The sequence below is a fragment of the Balaenoptera borealis genome, assembly GCF_965194805.1.
Source record: "Balaenoptera borealis genome assembly, chromosome: X".
NCBI lineage: Eukaryota > Metazoa > Chordata > Mammalia > Artiodactyla > Balaenopteridae > Balaenoptera > Balaenoptera borealis.
In genome coordinates this window covers 72,050,705-72,072,830 of record NC_138881.1, presented here as the reverse complement: position 1 = coordinate 72,072,830, position 22,126 = coordinate 72,050,705, and the positions used below count along the sequence as shown (strand labels likewise).

The following is a 22,126-nucleotide window of genomic DNA, read 5'->3' as shown; positions in this document are numbered from 1 at the left end:
GAAAAGATACTTGATACGATTTCAATTTTCTTAAATTTACCAAGGCTTGATTTGTGACCCAAGATATGATCTATCCTGGAGAATGTTCCATTCTCATTCCAAACCAGAAATTTCTCAAGTTCCATGAGCACTTGAGAAGAATGTGTATTCTGTTGCTTTCGGATGGAATGTCCTGTAAATATCAGTTAAGTCCATCTTGTTTAATGTATCATTTAAAGCTTGTGTTTCCTTATTTATTTTCATTTTGGATGATCTGTCCATTGGTGAAAGTGGGGTGTTAAAGTCCCCTACTATGATTGTGTTACTGTTGATTTCCCCTTTTATGGCTGTTAGTATTTGCCTTATGTATTGAGGTGCTCCTATGTTGGGTGCATAAATATTTACAATTGTTATATCTTCTTCTTGGATTGAACCCTTGATCATTATGTAGTGTCCTTCTTTGTCTCTTGTAATAGTCTTTGTTTTAAATTCTACTTTGTCTGATATGAGAATTGCTACTCCAGCTTTCTTTTGATTTCCATTTGCATGGAATATCTTTTTCCATCCCCTCACTTTCAGTCTGTATGTGTCCCTAGGTCTGAAGTGGGTCTCTTGTAGACAGCATATATACGGGTCTTGTTTTTGTATCCATTCTGCCAGTCTGTGTGTTTTGGTTGGAGCATTTCATCCATTTACATTTAAGGTAATTATCAATATGTATGTTCCTATTACCATTTTCTTAATTGTTTTGGGTTTGTTTTTGTAGGTCTTTACCTTGTGTTTACTGCCTAGAGAAGTTCCTTTAGCATTTGTTGTAAAGCTGGTTTGGTGGTGCTGAATTCTCTTAGCTTTTGCTTGTCTGTAAAGGTTTTAATTGCTCTGTCAAATCTGAATGAGATCCTTGCTGGGTAGAGTAATCTTGGTTTTAGGTTTTTCTCATTTATCACTTTAAATATGTCCTGCCACTCCCTTCTGTCTTGCAGAGTTTCTACTGAAAGATCAGCTGTTAACCTTATGGGGATTCCCTTGTGTGTTATTTTTCCCTTGCTGCTTTTAATATTTTTTCTTTGTATTTAATTTTTGATAGTTTGATTAAGATGTACCTTGGTGTGTTTCTCCTTGGATTTATCCTGTATGGAACTCTCTGTGCTTCCAGGACTTGATTAATTATTTCCTTTTCCATATTAGGGAAGTTTTCAACTATAATCTCTTCAAATATTTTCTCAGTCCCTTTCTTTTTGTCTTCTTCTTCTGGGACCCCTATAATTTGAATGTTGGTGCGTTTAATGTTGTCCCAGAGGTCTATGAGACTGTCCTCATTCTTTTCATTCATTTTTCTTTATTATGCTCTGCAGTAGTTATTTCCACTCTTTCATCTTCCAGGTCACTTATCCGTTCTTCTGCCTTAGTTATTCTGCTGTTGATCCCTTCTAGAGAACTTTTAATTTCATTTATTGTGTTGTTCATCACTGTTTGTTTGCTATTTAGTTCTTCTAGTTCCTTGTTAAAGTTTTCTTGTATTTTCTCCATTCTATTTCCAAGATTTTGGATCATCTTTACTATTATTATTCTGAATTCTTTTTCAGGTAGACTGCCTGTTTCCTCTTCATTTGTTAGATCTGGTGGGTTTTTGTCTTGCTCCTTCATCTGCTGTGTGTTTTGCTGTCTTCTCGTTTTGCTTAACTTACTGTGTTTGGGGGTCTCCTTTTCACAGGCTGCAGGTTCATAGTTCCCGTTGTTTTTGGTGTCTGTCCCCAGTGGCTAAGGTTGGTTCCATGGGTTGTGTAGGCTTCCTGGTGGAGGGGACTGGTGCCTGTGTTCTGGTGGAGGAAGCTGGATCTTGTCTTTCTGGTGGGCAGGTCCACATCTGGTGGTGTGTTTTGGGGTGTCTGTGGCCTTATTATGATTTTAGGCAGCCTCTCTACTAATGGATGGGGTTGTGTTCCTGTCTTGCTAGTTGTTTGGCATAGGGTGTCCAGCACTGGAGCTTGCTGGTCGTTGAGTGGAGCTGGCTTGGCGTTGAGATTGAGGTCCCTGGGAGATTTTCTCCATTTGATATTACGTGGAGCTGGGAGGTCTCTTGTGGACCAGTGTCCTGAAGTTGGCTCTCCCGCCTCAGAGGCACAGCCCTGACGCTGACTGGAGCACCAAGAGTCTGTCATCCACACGGCTCAGAATAAAAGGGAGAAAAAAAAAAAGAAAGAAGAAAGAAGAAGATAAAATAAAATAAAATAAAGTACAATAAAATATAATAAAGTAATTAAAATAAAAGGTAAAAAATAAATATTAAAAAAAAAATTAAGTAATAAAAAAACAGGAAAGAAAGAATGAAGAGAGCAACCAAACCAAAAAACAAATCTACCAATGATAACAAGTGCTAAAAACTATCCTAAAAAAAAAAAAAAAAGGACAGACAGAACCCTAGGACAAATGGTAAAAGCCAAGGTGTACAGACAATGATCACACAGAGAAGCATACACATACACACTAAAAAGAAGAGAAAAAGGGAAAAAAATTATATATATCATTGCTCCCAAAGTCCACCTCCTCAATTTGGGATGTTTCGTTGTCTATTCAGGTATTCCACAGATGCAGGGTACATCAAGTTGATTGTGGAGATAAATCCGCTGTTCCTGAGGCTGCTGGGAGAGATTTCCCTTTCTCTTCTTTGTTCACACAGCTCCCAGGGTTCAGCTTTTGATTTGGCCCCTCCCCTGCATGTAGGTCTCCTGAGGGCGTCTGTTCTTCGCTCAGACAGGACGGGGTTAAAGGAGCAGCTGCTTCGGGGGCTCTGGCTCACTCAGGCCGTGGTGAGGGAGGGGTACGGATGCGGGGCTAGCCTGCAGCGGCAGAGGCCAGCATGACGTTGCACCAGCCTGAGGCGCGTCGTGTGTTCTCCCAGGGAAGTTGTCCCTGGATCACGGGACCCTGGCAGTGGTGGGCTGCACAGCCTCCCAGGAGGGCAGGTGTGGATAGTGACCTGTGCGTGCACACAGCCTTCTTGGTGGCGGCAGCAGCAGCCTTCGCGTCTCATGCCCATCTCTGGGATCCACGCTGTTAGCAGCGGCTCGTGCCCGTCTCTGGAGCTCGTTTAGGTGGCGCTCTTAATCCCCTCTCCTAGTGCACTAGGAAACAAAGAGGCAAGAAAAAGTCTCTTGCCTCTTCGGCAGCTCCAGACTTTTTCCCAGACTCCCACCCAGCTAGCTGTGTCATGCTAGCCCCCTTCAGTCTGTGTTCTCGCAGCCAGCCGCAGTCCTCTCTCTGGGATCCGACCTCCGACCTCTGAAGCCCGAGCCTCAGCTCCCAGCCCCCGCCCGCCCCAGTGGGTGAGCAGACAAGCCTCTTGGGCTGGTGAGTGCTGGTCGGCACTGATCCTCTGTGCGGGCATCTCTCAGCTTTGCCCTCCGCACCCCTGTTGCTGCGCTCTCTTCCGTGGCCCCGAAGCTTCCCCCCTGCACCACCCACAGTCTCCGCCCGCGGAGGGGCTTCCTAGTGTGTGGAAACCTTTCCTCCTTCACAGCTCCCTCCCACTGGTGCAGGTCCTGTCCCTATTCTTTTGTCTCTGTTTCTTCTTTTTTCTTTTGCCCTACCCATGTACATGGGGAGTTTCTTGCCTTTTGGGAGGTCTGAGGTCTTCTGCCAGCGTTCAGTAGGTGTTCTGTAGGAGTTGTTCCACATGTAGATGTATTTCTGATGTATTTGTGGGGAGGAAGGTGATCTCCGCGTCTTACCCTTCCGCCATCTTGATGCTACTCCCCCAAACTTTTGAATGTAAAGTTTATTGTTTTTTCCTGGCCTAGTTTTTTGTGTTTTCTATAATACAAATGTTTGTTTCATATTTAAATATATATATATTTATAAATATGTATTTATAAATTTTTATATAAATATATATTTATACTTCCATCTTTTGCATGTATAAACCATTTATTCATCACGTGTTTATTAAATACCACGTCTATAGAGCAGTGCAGTAGGTGTTGTGAGGGGCACTCAGTAGAAGATGTTAGGGTCTTCCCTCAAGGAAATTAAAGTCTAGTTGAAGATAAAGTATATATGGGACAGCCAAAAAGCTATTAAAAAGGAACTGATAAATAAATGCAAGCTAAACTGCATGTGTGTACTGTGGGGCATGGAGTAACAGAATGATGAGCGTGGTTGGGTTAAGGAAGACTTCTTGGAAGTGAAATTTAAACTTCTTCTTAAAATGTGTCGATTGGTGAAGTATGTGATTATGTTTGGGGATGGGGGAATTGTGATATTACAGGAAGCGTGAAGAATAGCCCAGAAGAAGCAATTAACATGGGCCAAATCATGGAGGTTTTGGTTGATAAATTAGGAATTAGAGATGCCATTTCAGAAAGTAGGAGAGACAAAGAAGATAGTTGATAAAGAAGGTGATTTGGTTTAGAGACTGGAAGAGGAAGATTTTGCGGGGTAGGGTTGAGATTTGATATGAGAAAGAACTGCTGTTAGTTCTTGAGCAGTCAATTAGATGTTCACTTCCCACAGCCTGTCATGTACAAGGCATTTTTAGTGTTGAGCATTAGGGCAACTCAGTGAAAACGTAGGTTCTGTGGAGGATAAAACATCATGGAGAGACACATGATGCAGGCACACCGAATGGGAGCCTGTTGTGTCAATCAAGGCAATAATGGACTGAGAATGTTAACTCTAGTAGTAACTTTGGAAGTGGCACTTCCAGTAAAGTAATAGACACTAACAATAAAACAAAATACAGCAGGAAAGAATTCAGAAAGATCCTGTTCGATACCACATTGTGATAAGCCAACTTACGCTTTCACAGCAGTTTTTTTCTAGCTCTGTCACACCACAATAATAATCTTTGAATAATAATCTTTGCTCAACAGTAATTACCACTGTTGAGCATTTACTGTGTGCCAGGCACTGTGTCAGGTTCTTTGCATGTGATACTTCATTTAATCTCCAAAACAACCTTGTGAGGTAGGTGGTATTATCCCTATGTTATAGATGGATAATTTAGGTCAGAGAGGATAAACAACTTGTCTACATTCACAGAATTATCTAGTCCTAGGGTGAGGCTTTGAACCTCGATCTGTTTATTCTGAAGGATGTACTTGTAAGCACTGTGTTGATTTGTTTCTAAAATGCAATTCCCCTGTCTGCCTTAAATTCTCAAAAATATACATGTGATTATCATATACACACTACTATATATAAAATAGGTAATCAACAAGGACCTACTGTATAGCACAGGGAACTCAATATTCTGTAATAATCTATATGGGAAAAAAATCTGAAAAAGAATGGATATATGTATATGTATAACTGAATCACTTTGCTGTACACCTGAAACTAATGCAATATTGTAAATCAACTATACCCCAATATAAAATAAAAATTAAATAAAAAGATAAGAATCTGCTTTTCACCAAAAAAAAAAAAAATACACACACACACACACATGGCATGGCCTGCTAAACCCTGAAATCTTTATGTATACTTTTCAAATCTTAAGTATGTTTCGTATTGTATTGAAACCTTAACAGATGAATGTTTAATGTGTGTGTCACATAAAGCAAAACATCCAAGATAAATGAGGTAAAGAAAAAAATTGCCATTGAAAGTTAAAATAATACAAAAAGGTAGCCAAGTATAATTATCAAAAGCCTGGTGTGGATTATTATTATAATTTCTCATTAGTCAGGATTTGCATGAAGATGTCGAAGAAGCTGGTGCACTGCAGAAAAATCACGCTTCTGTGACATCTGCGAACTCCACAGAAGCTGCAGATTCTGCCTGCCTGCCTACAGAAGATCAGTCATTAAGTACTGCAAGCTGTGAAATACCCACAGAACAAACTCCAAGCAGTGATCCAGAGAGTGCCCTAGAAGTAAATGATTTTGAAGCGACAGGAGAGAAAGAAAACCATTGTGATAAAACTTGTGTGCCCTCAACTTCAGAAAAGGAAACAAGTGAAAATGTGCCTATGGCCGAAAACACCGCAGAGCAACCAAAGAAAAATAGGATTACTTACTCGCAAATTATTAAAGAAGGCAGGAGATTTAATATTGATTTGGTATCAAAGGTAAGTACCAGTTTTACCCATCTTTTCATAGAACAATACTAAATTTTAATTGATTGAAAATAGCATCCGGGTCCATAAACCCAATTTTAATAATTTTATTCTCTGAAATGTAGGACATTTACTTTATAAAGAGATAGTATCTGAAGTTTATAGTTCCATTAAAATATTCTTTGAACATAGTTTAAAACACATTAAGAATGCTCAGTACTATATCAAGGATACTTCTGTATTGGAACACGTATTCCACCCTAATATTCTCCTACTGCATGGGCACTATGAATTCTACCAAGAAAAAAGTCTAATGAACCTAATTACAGATCCATGTTATTTATAGTCAATATATTAAATGAACTTTTGTTTAGCCCTTATTTATATAGTAACTATTTTAACATCTGTATGATGATGAACATTTTGAAAAAAACAGTGCATTTTTGAAAATTATCGGTTCAGGTGTGAGCACTTTGGAGGATAATTTAATAGTAGTGGGGGCAGGGAGGTTGGGAAGAATGCTATTTACCTCAGTTATTTTTCTATCCTTACCTCTGATGTTAGGTCAGTATGACTTCAGAAGAGGTCCCTGAGTCTTAGGAGGGTATAGTGTTGTACTGGGTTTATAGGAAACAAGGCTAATTTAGTGCAAAATAATAGAAAACCAGTAACATAAAAGGTAATGGCCTTAAAGGGTTACAATATAGGGCTGGGTGAAAGTAGAAAGAAGCAGAGACCAAATACTGTAAGTTGAGGGCAAACAAGAAATTGAAAAGAAGTAGGAGAGGGTGGTAAATAACATCAGACTTGCCTCAAACCTAGGCTTTTCTATTTAATGTGCTCTCCTGAAGTTCCAGGTTATAAAGAGAGGGACTAATGCTCCTCACATTTTGCTGATCCAATCACACATCCTCATACTGCTGATCTCTTTGAACCTGATGCCTGAAAATATGAATATCTTTTTACTACTCATAGTTTCTTTCTGAGCTAGCTCTCTGTGCCTGATTCTGCCTTGGTCTGAGTTGGCTACTGCCTTGGTCCTACCTCATATTTCTGTACTGTCTATTCCACCTACTTTGATCCTGCCATCCTTTGAAATCTAGCATTCTTTACATGTTACCTTGGCTATTAATTTCTGGGTGGAAGTTTAATCATAGCTCACTAATAGTCTTCCTATTCTCATGAGCAGGAAAGAATTTTAAAAAACAAACAATAAACAAGTCAAAACACTGAAGTAGTCAAGTAACAAATAGGTTTTGTTCTGAAATTTTCATTTTGAATTAGTTACTTGGAATTTGGAATGCTTAACTGAAAGAAACGGTGATATAAATGGTGGTTAAGAATCAAGACTACTTCATAAAAGTCTCTAACCTTTATGTTAGCTGAAATATAGTATAAATCTTGCAAAGGGAAATGGTAGAAGAAGTGCTGTTAGAATTTTTGGAATTATTGTAGGAAATGATTCACTTGTATAAGAAAATGCGTGCTGGTTGTGGTGCAGGGGGAGATAGTTTAATTAGATGCTGAGATATTTGAGGAGACTCGGAAGGAGATTTCTGGGTATTTTCACGAGTTTGAACAGTTAATAATAGTGGTTCTCTTAGGGTAAATTAAAAACAAACATGTCTAGAGGAGTTAAGGCAGTTGTATTTTGTCCTGCATAGTTTTCATGGGTTCACATGTTTAAAAAATAACTAATAATGATTTACTGTACTCATTCTACAAAAGCAGGGGTAGCTAAAGAATGTATAACCATAGCAATACAAGAGGTTTATTATCATTTTTAAAAAGTCAGTCATTTAATGAACATTTATTGAGTACTTACTGTGTGGAAAGCAGTATATTCCATGATATTGGGTCAATCAGTTATTCCTGGGAAATCCCATCTGTTGTAATAATTGCAGTTATTACATCTGAGTGTAGGGTGATTGACAAATATCTATCTGAAGCCCTACCTCTTTCCTAAAGTCCAATTTGATATCGCCAAACTATTTGACATTTCTACATGCATTCCATTTCAGAGTCATCATGATAAAACTGGCAAGTACTGTGGTGCTTTACAGTTTACAAAACTCATCCCTGTATACAGCCTTTTAAAAAGAAATCTTATAGCTCAGGGTAGGTTAGTTAAATAAAATATAGTACTATACTGCTTAGACTTATAGAGAAGATGATCAAAGATGAAGTTCTTACAAATAAAACTCATTTCTAAGAAAGTCCATACCCTTAATAATTATGAAACCAACATGCCAAGTAAAGCAAGAGTTGTTAATTATTTAATTTAGTTGCCATTATTATAATCAAATTGAAGTATTCTTTAGCCTCTCACCACTGTGAAATTGCTATGGTAGGTCACTTACATAATGATGGAAAAGAAGCTTAGGTTTAAATATGGTACATAATCATTATTTCTAAGCTTCAGACAAAAGGTTATGTAGTTTTTATTGAAATGTGTTTTCACTCTTCAGTGGTATCTTAAATGCTTTATTTTTAAAGCTGGCATTAAATCTTAAGGTTTATTAGATCTTAAAATACATTCTGTGTTTGATATATTAATATTTGTGAAATTATTATGATACTGAGGGATCATTGAATCTTGAGTATTTGTGTTTTTAAACAAATAAGGTATTTGAAGTAACTTTTTTATTATAATTATAGAATTAATACTTGGCAATATATTCTTAAAAGCATGAGCTATATCAGTTGTGTAGTGTATTAGGCTGAAGGTAATGAAGTAACATGCCATATTTAGTCAGGGTAATTGATTTTAAAAAAAAGCAGTGTCAATTTTGTTTCTTCTGCACAATGTTAGACTGATATAATAGTTTAAAAAAATATACCTAACTGATACTGATTTACAGAACGTCTGTACTGAACCTCTTGCATACTCAGAATAATGTTTTTTTCTTTTGGTTTGGTTTGGTTTTTGTTTGGCTGGTTATACTGTGTATAGGTTTTTTTTTTAACATCTTTATTGGAGTATAATTGCTTTACAATGTTGTGTTAGTTTCTGCTGTATAACAAAGTGAATCAGCTATATGTATACATATATCCCCATATGCCTTCCCTCTTGTGCCTCCCTCCCACCCTCCCTATCCCACCCCTCTAGGTGGTCACAGAGCACAGAGCTGATCTCCCTGTGCTATGTAGCTGCTTCCCACTAGCTATCTATTTTACATTTGGTAGTGTATATATGTCATTGCTACTCTGTCACTTTGTCCGAGCTTACCCTTTCCCCTCCCTGTGTCCTCAAGTCCATTTTCTATGTCTGCATATTTATTCCTGTCCTGCCCCTAGGTTCATCAGAACCACTGTTTTTCTTTTTTTTTCTTTTTTTACATTCCATATATATGTGTGAGCATACAATATTTATTTTCCTCTTTCTGACTTACATCACTCTGTATGACAGACTCTAGGTCCATCCACCTCACTACAAATAACTCAATTTCTTTCTTTTTATGGCTGAGTAATATTCCATTGTATATATGTGCCACATCTTCTTTATCCATTCATCTGTCTATGGACACCTAGGTTGCTTCCATGTCCTAGCTATTGTAAATAGTGCTGCAATGAACATTGTGGTACATGAGTCTTTTTGCATTATGATTTTCTCAGTGTATATACCCAGTAGTGGGATTGCTGGGTCATATAGTAGTTCTATTTTTAGTTTTTTAAGGAACCTCCATACTGTTCTCCATAGTGGCTGTATCAATTTACATTCCCACCAACAGTGCAAGAGGGTTCCCTTTTCTCCACACCCTCTCCAGCATTTATTCTTTGTAGATTTTTTGATGATGGCCATTCTGACCAGTGTGAGATGATACCTCATTGTAGTTTTGATTAGCATTTCTCTAATGATCAGTGATGTTGAGCATCCCTTCATGTGTTTGTTGGCAATCTGTATATCTTCTGTGGAGAATTGTCTATTTAGATCTTCTGCCCATTTTTGGATTGAGCTGTTTGTTTTTTGATATTGAGCTGCATGAGCTGCTTATATACTTTGGGGTTTAATCCTTTGTCAGTTACTTCGTTTGCAAATATTTTCTCCCATTCTGAGGGTTGTCTTTTGGTCTTGTTTATGGTTTCCTTTGCTGTGCAAAAGCTTTTAAGTTTCATTAGGTCCCATTTGTTTATTTTTGTTTTTATTTCTATTTCTCTAGGAGGCAGGTCAAAAAGGATCTTGCGGTGATTAATGTCAAAGAGTGTTCTGCCTAAGTTTTCCTCTAAGAGTTTTATACTGTCTGGCCTTACATTTAGGTCTGTAATCCATTTTGAGTTTATTTTTGTGTATGGTGTTAGGAAGTGTTCTAATTTCATTCTTTTACATGTAGCTTTCCAGTTTTCCCAGCACCACTTATTGCAGAGGCTATCTTTTCTCCATTATATATTCTTGCCTCCTTTATCAAAGGTAAGTTGACCATAGGTGCGTGGGATTATCTCTGGGCTTTCTATCCTGTTCCATTGATTTATATTTCTGTTTTTGCCAGTACCATACTGTCTTGATGACTGTAGCTTTGCAGTATAGTCTGAAGTCCAGGAGCCTATTCCTCCAGCTCCATTTTTCTTTCTCAAGATTGCTTTGGCTATTCGGGGTCTTTTGTGTTTCCATACAAATTGTGGAATTTTATGTTCTAGTTCTGTGAAAAATGCCATTGGTAGTTTGATGGGGATTGCATTGAATCTGTAGATTGCTTTGGGTAGTATAGCCATTTTCACAATGTTGATTCTTCCAGTCCAAGAACATGGTATATCTCTCCATCTGTTTGTATCATCTTTAATTTCTTTCATCAGTGTCTTATAGTTTTCTCCATAAAGGTCTTTTGTCTCCTTGCGGAGGTTTATTTCTAGGTATTTTATTCTTTTGTTGCAATGGTAAATGGGAGTGTTTTCTTAATTTCTCTTTCACGTTTTTTATCATTAGTGTATCGGAATGCAAGAGATTTCTGTGCATTAATTTTGTATCCTGCTACTTTACCAAATTCATTGATTAGCTCTAGTAGTTTTCTGGTAGCATCTTTAGGATTGTCTTTGTATAGTATCATGTCATCGGCAAACAGTGACAGCTTTACTTCTTCTTTTCCAATTTGGATTCCTTTTTTTTTTTTCTTTTTCTTCTCTGATTGCTGTGGCTAAAAGTTCCAAAACTATGTTGAATAATAGTGGTGAGAGCGGGCAACCTTGTCTTGTTCCTGGTCTTAGTGGAAATGGTTTCAGTTTTTCACCATTGAGGATGATGTGGGCTGTGAGTTTGTCATATATGGCCTTTAATGTGTTGAGGTAAGTTCCCTCTATGCCTAATTTCTGGAGAGTTTTTATCATAAATCGGTGTTGAATTTTGTTGAAAGCTTTTTCTGCATCTATTGAGATGATCATGGTTTTTCTCCATCAATTTGTTAATATGGTGTATCACATTGATTGATTTGCGTATATTGAAGAATCCTTGCATTCTTGGGATAAACCCCACTTTATGATGGTGTATGATCCTTTTAATGTGCTGTTGGATTCTGTGTGCTAGTGTTTTGTAGAGGATTTTTGCATCTATGTTCATCAGTGATTTTGGTCTGTAGTTTTCTTTTATTGTGAAATCTTTGTCTGGTTTTGGTGTCTGAGTGATGATGGCCTTGTAGAATGAGTTTGGAAGTGTTCCTCCCTCTGCTATATTTTGGAAGAGTTTGAGAAGGATAGGTGTTAGCTCTTCTGTAAATGTTTGATAGAATTCGCCTGTGAAGCCAACTCGTCCTGGGCTTTGGTTTGTTGGAAGATTTTTAATCACAGTTTCAATTTCAGTGCTTGTGATTGGTCTGTTTATATTTTCTGTTTCTTCCTGGTTCAGTCTCGGAAGGTTGTACTTTTCTAAGAATTTGTCCATTTCTTCCAGGTTGTCCATTTTATTGGCATATAGTTGCTTGTAGTAATCCCTCATGATTCTTTGTATTTCAGCAGTGTCAGTTGTTACTTCTCCTTTTTCATTTCTAATTCTGTTGATTTGTGTCTTCTATGTTTGCTCTTGATGACTCTGGCTATTGGTTTATGAATTTTGTTTATCTTCTTAAAGTACCAGCTTTTAGTTTTATTGATCTTTGTTATTGTTTCCTTCATTTCTTTTTCATTTATTTCTGATCTGATCTTTATGATTTCTTTCCTTCTGCTAACTTTGGGGATTTTTTGTTCTTCTTTCTCTAATTGCTTTAGGTGTAAGGTTTGGTTGTTTATTTGAGATGTTTCTTGTTTCTTGAGGTAGGATTGTATTGCTATAAACTTCCCTCTTAGAACTGCTTTTGCTGCCTCCCATAGGTTTTGGGTCATCGTGTTTTCATTGTCATTTGTGTCTAGGTATTTTTTTATTTCTTCAGTGATTTCTGGGTTATTTAGTAGTGTATTGTTCAGCCTCCATGTGTTTGTATTTTTTAAAGTTTTTTCCTGTAATTGATATCTAGTCTCATAGGATTGTCGTCGCAAAGGATACTTGATACAATTTCAATTATCTTAAATTTATCAAGGGTTCATATGTGACCCAAGATATGATCTATCCTCGAGAATGTTCCATGAGCACTTGAGAAGAAGGTGTATTCTGTTGTTTTTTGATGGAATGTTCTATAAATATAAATTAAGTCCATCTTGTCTAATGTATCATTTAAAGCTTGTGTTTCCTTATTTTTCATTTTGGTTGATCTGTCCATTGGTGAAAGTGGGATGTCAAAGTCCCCTACTATTTGGGTTACTGTTGATTTCCCCTTTTATGCCCGTTAGCATTTGCCTTATTTATTGAGGTGCTCCTATGTTGGGTGCAGAAATATTTACAATTGTTATATCTTTTTCTTGGATTGATCCCTTGATCATTCTGTAGTGTCCTTCTTTGGCTCTTGTAATAGTCTTTATTTTAAAGTCTATTTTGTGTGATATGAGAATTGCTACTCCAGGTTTCTTTTGATTTCCATTTGCATGGAATATCTTTTTCTATCCCCTCACTTTCAGCCTGTATGTGTCCCTATGTCTGAAGTGGGTCTCTTGTAGCCAGCATATATATGGGTCTTGTTTTTGTATCCATTCAGCCAGTCTGTGTCTTTTGGTTGGAGCATTTAATCCATTTACATTTAAGGTAGTTATCAATATGTATGTTCCTATTACCATTTTCTTAATTGTTTTAGGTTTGTTTTTGTAGGTCTTTGCCTTCTCTTGTGTTTCCTGCCTAGAGAAGTTCCTTTAGCATTTGTTGTAAAGCTGGTTTGGTGGTGCTGAATTCTCTTAGCTTTTGCTTGTCTGTAAAGCTTTTAATTTCTCTGTTGAATCTGAATGAGATCTTTGCTGGGTAGAGTAATCTTGGTTGTAGGTTTCTCCCTTTCATCACTTTAAATATGTCCTGCCACTCCCTTCTGGCTTGCAGAGTGTCTGCTGAAAGATCAGCTGTTAACCTTATGGGGATTCCCTTGTATGGTATTTGTTGCTTTTGCCTTTTTGCTTTTAATATGTTTTCTTTGTATTTAATTTTTTTTTAATATTGGCCTGGATGTGCTTGACTACTTACTTACGTATTGTTTATTGCCATGTTTATTTTTTAAATTTCTTTATTTATTTTTGGCTGTGTTGGGTCTTTGTTTCTGTGTGAGGGCTTTCTTAAGTTGCCGCGAGCGGGAGCCACTCTTCATCGTGGTGCACGGGCCTCTCACTATCACGGCCTCTCTTGTTGCGGAGCATGGGCTCCAGACGCGCAGGCTCAGTAGCTGTGGCTCATGGGCCCAGTTGCTCCGCAGCATGTGGGATCTTCCCAGACCAGGGCTCGAACCCGTGTCCCCTGCATTGGCAGGCGGACTCTCAACCGCTGCACCACCAGGGAAGCCCTGTATTTAATTTTTAATAGTTTGATTAATATGTGTCTTGGCATGTTTCTCCTTGGATTTATCCTGTATGGGACTCTCTGTGCTTCCTGGACTTGATTGACTATTTCCTTTTCCATATTAGGTAAGTTTTCAACTATAATCTCTTCAAATATTTTCTCAGTCCCTTTCTTTTTCTCTTCTTCTTCTGAGAACCCTATAATCTAATGTTGGTGTATTTAATGTTGTCCCAGAGGTCTCTGAGACTGTCCTCAATTCTTTTCATTCTTTTTTCTTTATTCTGCTCTGTGGTAGTTATTTCCACTAGTTTATCTTCCAGGTAACTTATCTGTTTTTCTCTGTCAGTTATTCTGCTATTGATTCTTTCTAGAGAAGTTTTAATTTCATTTATTGTGTTGTTCATCATTGTTCGTTTGCTCTTTAGTTCTTCTAGTACCTTGTTAAACGTTTCTTGTATTTTTTCCATTCTATTTCCAAGATTTTGGATCATCTTTACTATCATTATTCTGAATTCTTTTTCAGGTAGACTGCCTATTTCCTCTTCATTTGTTTGGTCTGGTGGGTTTTTACCTTGCTCCTTCATTTGCTGCATATTTCTCTGTCTTTCCATATTGCTTAACTTACTGTGTTTGGGTCTCCTTTTTGTAGGCTGCAGGTTTGTAGTTCCTGTTTTTTTTTTGGTGTCTGCCCCCAGTGGGTAAGGTTGGTTCAGTGGCTTGTGTAGGCTTCCTGGTGGAGGAGACTGGTGCCTGTGTTCTGATGGGTGGGGCTGGATCTAGTCTTTCTGCTGGGAAGGGCTGCATGCAGTGGTGTGTTTCGGGGTGTCTTTGAACTTAGTATGATTTTAGGCAGCCTCTCTGCTAATGCGTGGTGTTGTGTTCATATCTGCCTAGTTGTTTGGCATGTGGTGTCCAGCACTGGAGCTTGCTGGTCGTTGTGTGGAGCTGGGTCTTAGCATTGAGATGGAGATCTCTGGGAGAGCTCTCGCAGATTGATATTACATGGAGCCTAGAGGTTTCTGGTAGTCCAGTGTCCTGAACTCGACTCTCCCACCTCAGAGGCTCAGACCTGACACCAGGCCAGAGCACCAAGACCCTGTCAGCCACACAGCTCAGTAGAAAAGAGAGGAAAAAAGAAAGAAAAAATATTAATAAAATAAAATTATTAAAATAAAAGAATTATTAAAATTTAAAAAAATATTTAAAGTAATAAGAAAAAAGAAGAGAGCAACCAAACCAATAAACAAATCCACGAATGATAACAAGCACTAAAACCTATACTAAGGTAAACATAAAAATCAGAAACAAGTCAATTGCAGACAGCAAATCCCAAGTCTGCAGTTCTCCCAAAGTCCACCGCCTCAGATTTGGGTTGATTCCTTGTCTATTCAGGTATTCCACAGATGCAGGGTACCTCAAGTTGATTATGGGGATTTAATCTGCTGCTCCTGAGTCTGCAAGGAGAAAATTCTCTTTCTCTTCTTTGTTTGTACAGCTCCTGTGGTTCACCTTTGGTTTTGGCCTCACCTCTTCCTGTAGTTTGCCCTCAGGCTTCTCTTCCCACCCAGACAGGACAGGGTTAAAGCATTGGCTGATTAGGGACCTCTGGCTCACTCATGCAGGAGGGAAGGAGGGGTAAGGTAGTTATAATTGGAATGCAGGACGAGCCTGCTGCAGCAGAGGCCAGAGTGAGGTTGCAACAGCCTGAGGTGTGCCGTGTGTTCTCCCGGGGAGGTTGTCCCTGGATCATGGGACCCTGTCAGTGGTGGACTGCACAGGCTTTCTGGGGTGGGGGGGATGGCGGCGTGTGGATAGTGACCTGTGCTTGCACACAGGATTCTTGGTGGCTGCAGCAGTAGTGTTAGCATTTCGTGTTCATCTCTTGTGTCTGAGCTGGTAGCTGCAGCTCATGCCCATCTCTGGAGCTCATTTAAGCGGTGCTCTGCTTTCTATGGGCAGACAGGGAAGGAAACCCCTTTCCTCACGCTCCCCGAAACAATGGTCTCTTGCCTCTTAGGCAGGTCCAGAGTTTTTCCTGGACTCCCTCCCGGCTAGCTGTGGCACACTAATCCCCTTCAGGCTGTGTTCATGCAACCAACCCCAGTCCTCTCCCTGAGCCCGAGCCTCAGCTCCCACTCACCACCCGCCCTAGCAGGTGAGCAGAAAAGCCTCTCAGGCTGGTGAGTGCTGGTCGACACCGATCCTCTGTGTGGGAATCTCTCCGCTTTGCCCTCTGCACCCCTGTTGCTGCACTCTCCTCTGTGGCTCTGAAACTTACCCCCCCGCCCACCCCCCATCTCCACCAGTGAAGGGGCTTCCTAGTGTGTGGAAGCTTTTCCTCCTTCACAGCTTCCTCCCAGAGGTGCAGGTCTCGTCCCTATTCTTTTGTGTCTGTTTTTTCTTTTTTCTTTTGCCCTACCCAGGTATGTGGGGAGTTTCTTGCCTTTTGGGAGATCTGAGGTCTTCTGCCAGCGTTCAGAGGTGTTCTGTAGGAACTGTTCCACATGTAGATGTATTTCTGATGTATTTGTGGGGAGGAAGGTGATCTCCACGTCTTACTCCTCTGCCATCTTGAAGGCCCCCCCCAAACTAATGGTTTTGATTGATTATTTAAATTTCCTTTTTTTTTGTAGTTAAGCTGTTTTTTTTCTTTCCCCCCCTTATTTCAGATGTAATATTTACATTTTTAATATTTATCGAGTTATAGATAAAGATATCTCAGTTTAGGAAGTAGTGAAATCTGTTGCATTTATCCATTTGGTTAAATTCAAAACATGCTAGATAATACTGTTGAAATTGTTTTTCTCTCTCTGAAGTTGGTTATGAGATATATTGAAAGATTAAATCAGTCTCACATGCATGCTAGCAATAACCATCATCCTCACTTCTTGAGAACGACGTATCATATAAATCTAGACTGCTAGGATTACAGAGACCGTATAATTTGACTTTTTGGGTGGACATGCGTAGCCAGTCTTTTTCTTTTTTAGTTTATGAGGAAGTCCAGCAGGCTGGTTTCTTCTTAATAACCACCTGGCCTTATGTACAGCTATAGTCTTTTATCCAAAACCCTTGGGGCCTGGTGTGTTGTTATTTGAATTTAAAAAAATATATTTTAGAAAGTAATACAGTATATATGCTGGCTGATATTTTATATATGATGTAACATTCTTAGCAGGGTCTGAAGAGTCACTCTATAATTAAACATTAATATTTCTGCAGTGAGATGTATGAATATTCACATTAAGTGGGACAAGTGGATGGAAGAGTCTTGTATCAGTTTGGGTCAGTTACGAAAAAACTTTGGATTCCAGAATTTTTTGAATTTTGAATTTCAGATAATCAGTGGTGAACCTATAATAAATTGTGTTATTTGTTATAATATTAATAGGTATAATGCTTTTTACAAATAATTTAAAATATAACAAAATTATATATCTTTATTTAGTGTTTATCAGTTTTCCCACTATTTCACCTTTTATTTCATTCTCTAAAATATTTTCTTTGTACAGCTGTTGTATTCTCGAGGATTGCTAATTGATCTTCTAATCAAATCTAATGTTAGTCGATATGCAGAGTTCAAAAATATTACCAGGATTCTTGCATTTCGAGAAGGAAGAGTGGAACAGGTACTGTGCTGAGCAAGTATTGTAACTGAGTATGATTTTGAGTTACTGTGTTTTATTTGGGAAGGATAAGCAAATAAGATTGTTATTTTCCTGGTAAAGCAGCATAATCCAATCCTGCATGGTGATTAACAACTGTAAATAGTAAGAGATTGTCAATTAAAATGTGTAATGTTAATTTTCTCATGATTTATTCTGCAGCTTGATGTTGGTGTTGAGAAAGTGTTAATTTCAGACAGCGTTGCTAGATTTGAGCTGTCATTTGTTCCCAGTTAAGGGTGACATGCTTGTGGCCTTTTAATGGCATAAAGAGCAACTTGGCAGGATTAAGTAAGAGAGCTCACAAGTTAATTAGCTCTGAAGTCAACAGAGATGCCATAAGAACTGATGGAAAGTAACATGAAACAGCCTGATTAGAAAGGAAATAATAATATTGTTATACTTAAAGGGAAAGAAGATGTCATTTGGAATACTTGTATCACTAGGAAGCAGTTTCTTAACTTTTAAAATCATGTTTTTCAGGTTCCTTGCTCCAGAGCAGATGTCTTTAATAGCAAACAACTTACTATGGTAGAAAAGCGAATGCTAATGAAGTTTCTCACATTTTGTATGGAGTATGAGGAACATCCTGATGAATATAAAGGTATTGTTTTTCATTAAATTTGTTTTCTTACATTATTTGAGATTTCTTATTATTTTAATATGCTTGCTCTGATTTAGTGAGCCACTCGCTATGCTTTTAAAATATTTTTACTTTGCACTGTCCAATAGGTTAGCCTCTAGCAAAATGTAGATATTTAAATTTAAATTAATTAAAATAAAATAAAATTCAAAATTTGTTCCTCAGTCTCACTAGCCACACTTCAAGTGCTCAGTGGCCACATGTGGCTAGTGGCTACTATGGCTACAGTGCAGCTGTAGAACATTTTCATCATGACAGCAATTCTGTGCTGGGTGTTCATTTTTATTCTTGTTAATTAAACACTGCTGTCAACTGGTTCTTCATAGATGATACTTCCTTTTCATTATCCATTAATTTTTTAATCATTTTTTAAAATTGAAGTATAGTTAATTTACAATGTTATGTTAGTTTCAGGAGTACAGCAAAGTGATTCAGTTATATTTATATTATATATATATATCTTTTTCATATTCTTTTCTGTTATAGTTTATTGCAAGATATTGAATATATTTCCCTGTGCTATACAGTAGGTCTTTGTTGTTTATCTGTTTTACATATAGCAGTGCGTATATGTTACTCTCCCGCACCCCCATCCATTAATTTTTTTATCAGTCATTAAAAAATCTGTATGTTTTTTCATTTTTCCAGGATCACTTTTGCTTGGAATGTTGAATTATTTAGTTTGATTGATTAAAAACAAGCTAGATAGTATGGGGGTGGGAAACCCCTGGATTAGGCAAAGACATGGATGGTTTCTAATCTTGGCTTTGACCCATCTCACTGTGTGATCTGGGACCAGTTACTTCAGAGTTTGTTGAAAGTTGAATACACCACTCTAATATCAGAGCTTTACACTTAAAGTGCACTGAGCTGGAAGAGTTATCCAAAATAGGAATATACTGACAATTCACTTATAAAGTTACAATGAGAAATACAGCAGTTTTTTTTTTATATTAGATGGAATATTAAAAGTCTAGCGCTTGTTCTTAAAGCTTCAAGTCCATTAGATACTGCCAGATTGTTCTCCACAGTAGTATAAACTTATATTCTCTTAGGAAATTTTTATAATTTTTGTTTATATTATTTCTATAAAGTTTTTGTCTACCACTAACAGTCCAATTACATTTTTTCTGTTCTTGGCTTAAAGAAATAGTATTTAGGAGATCCTTATGTTTTGAGGTGTGATTATAAGGCAGTAAGACTGATTCCACTAGCCATACAGAAATTATTTTCATTACTTTTTAGTCATAGTTCATTGTTCGTAGTTTTAGGAAGAAATAGCAATTCAAAAAAATCAAGTATTACTCTATCGTTTTCACCAAAAAAATTGCCATTTGTCATATTTAATATTTCAAAGTATAATTATTGGCATTATTCTGCAGTTTTAATGATAATAAAGTAAGATTATTGCCAACTGTGGAAACCTGTTGTGATGATTAATGAATTATTTAATAATTTTCTAATTTTTTAAATCCATAAAATACTAAACAAAGAATCATCATTTAAAGCTTAAAAATTGTATCATCAGTCCAATTAGGATAGTGAGATTGTTTCTAGTTTTTTTTTTGTCCCCCCACAATCAATGGTCTCTGTCTAAAATGTAATAATATTACCACCTGTGTCCTTTGCCAAGTGTTTTAAACAGACCTGATCTAATTTTTGTGCAATGGTTTTAAATGGAAGTTTGGTTTTGATTTTAATTGATAAATTTTCATCTTTCTTTTCATAGCCTATGAGGAAATTACATTTTATGAATATTTAAAAACTCAGAAATTGACCCCCAACCTCCAATATTTTGTCCTACATTCAATTGCAATGACATCAGAGACAGCCAGCAGTACTATAGATGGTCTCAGAGCTACCAAAAACTTTCTTCACTGTCTTGGGCGGTATGGCAACACTCCATTTTTGTTTCCTTTATATGGCCAAGGAGAACTCCCTCAGTGTTTCTGCAGGTAAGACAGGAATTGGTTTTCTTATCTCTGTTAAACTGATACTTGAATAACAGATGAAAAATAGAAAGACAAACATGAGATTTAGTCAAGATTTAGTATATGCAAACATATACTTTGTTGTTCTACTCTTTTATAATCTGTTTGCCTGCCTACCTGCTTACCTAAATGATATAATCAGTCTGGCCTGTTTTTGAACTTTATAAAATAGAATCATACTGTAAATTCCATTTTCCACTCAGTATTATGTTTCAAAGCATCATCCTTGTTGTGTGTGGTTATAGTTAAACTTATTTTCATTGCTACATAGTATTCCATTTTGAACATACCACAAGTTATTATTCCATTTTTCTGTTGATGGACACAGGGTTTTTCCAGTTTTTTGTTGTTATTAACATCCTGTGTATGTTTCAGAGTATACAAGTTCAAGATTTTCTCTAGTATACATATCTAGGAGTGGAATTACTGAGTCATGGGATATATGAAGGTTCATACAAGATAGTGCCCAGTTGTTTCTCCAGAGAGTTGTACCAGTTTACCTCCCCCAGCAGTATATAAGAATTCTCATAGCTCTACATCTTTGCCAACATTTGGTGTTATCAGACTTTTTAATTTTTGTCAGTCTAATTCACATAAAGTATCATCACATTGTATTTTTATTTTACATTTCCTGGATTACTAACGAGGTTGAGCATCTTCTCATATGATTATTGGCTATTCATGTTTTCTCTTTTGGGAAATGCTTGTTCGTGTCTTTCACCCATTTGTCTGTTGGGTTGTTGTCTTTTTCTTATTGATTTGAAGGTGTTTTTATATATTCTGAATACTGATCTTTTCTCAGTTAAATGTGTTGCATATATCTTGCCTTATGGTATTTATGATGCATGGAGGTCATTAAGATTAATGTAGTCAAATATAGCAATCTTTTCTTTTATACTTAGCACTTTTGGGGGTAGTAGAGCATAGTAGTTAAGAACCTGGACTATGGAAACAGACTGCCTGGATTTAAATCCTGGCTCCTCTATTTATTAGCCATGTAACCTTGGACAAGTTTCTCAATCTCTTTATTATGTTTTGAAAGAATCAACTTTTGGGTTTTTTGATTCTCTGTGTCCTAGTTCATTAATTTCTGGTCTTTATTTTGCTTTCTTTGGGTTTTGTTCAACTCATCCCTCCCCTCCCCTGCCCTTGCAAATTCTTATGCTGAAACCTAATGAGTTAAATAGTCACCTTTTTAATTTTCTAATATAAGCATTAATATGGTAAAGTTCTAACTATTGTTTTGAATCTTACACAATTATTATATATTATTTTCATTATCTTTTAATCCTAATTATCTTAATTTCCATTGTGATTTCTTCATTGACCCATGAGTTATGTATTTTAAAATAGCTAATCTGGTTGATTCTTCTGCTCTTACCATCTCATTTAATTCTACTGTGTCTAGAAAATATGTTTTTATGGTACTAAACTAAAGTTCTTTGAACTTTATGACTTAGTATGTCATCAATTTTTATAATTTTTCCACGTGTGCTCAAGAAGAATGTGTTTATCTAGTTGTTGGGTACAGGGTTCTCTAATTATTGCTCTTGAAGTCTGATAAGTCAAGCTTCGAGTTGTCATTTTCAAACTTTATTTTTATTGAAGTGTTTTTTCTTTGATCTGTCAATTTAGAGTGATGTGTTTTGAAATCTCCCATTATGATTTTTGATTTGTCAGTTTCTCCCTATAATTCTGTCAATTTTTACCTTATATTTATTTTGAGATGATTTATTAAGATCATATAGGACTTCCATCGTGTCTCAGTGATTAAGAATCCGCCTGCCAATGCAGGTGACACGGGTTTGAGCCCTGGTCCGGGAAGATCCCACGTGCCACGGAGCAACTAAGCCCGTGCACCACAAATACTGAGCCTGCGCTCTAGAGCCCGTGCTCCACAATGAGAAGCCACCGCAATAAGAAGCCCGCACCCTGCAATGAAGAGTAGCCCCTGCT

At 37.3% G+C, this 22,126-nt stretch overlaps 1 protein-coding gene across 1 annotated transcript in view; it reads left to right on the top strand.

Moving 5' to 3' along the window:
* The window catches only part of CHM (CHM Rab escort protein), a 181,099-nt gene that overhangs the window by 60,971 nt on the left and 98,002 nt on the right, over positions 1-22,126 (top strand). Inside the window, exons 5-8 of the mRNA XM_082377225.1 lie at positions 5,665-6,049; positions 17,384-17,500; positions 18,020-18,140; positions 19,909-20,134. Coding sequence (XP_082233351.1) covers positions 5,665-6,049; positions 17,384-17,500; positions 18,020-18,140; positions 19,909-20,134 — 849 coding nt within the window. The remainder of the gene's footprint in view (positions 1-5,664; positions 6,050-17,383; positions 17,501-18,019; positions 18,141-19,908; positions 20,135-22,126) is intronic.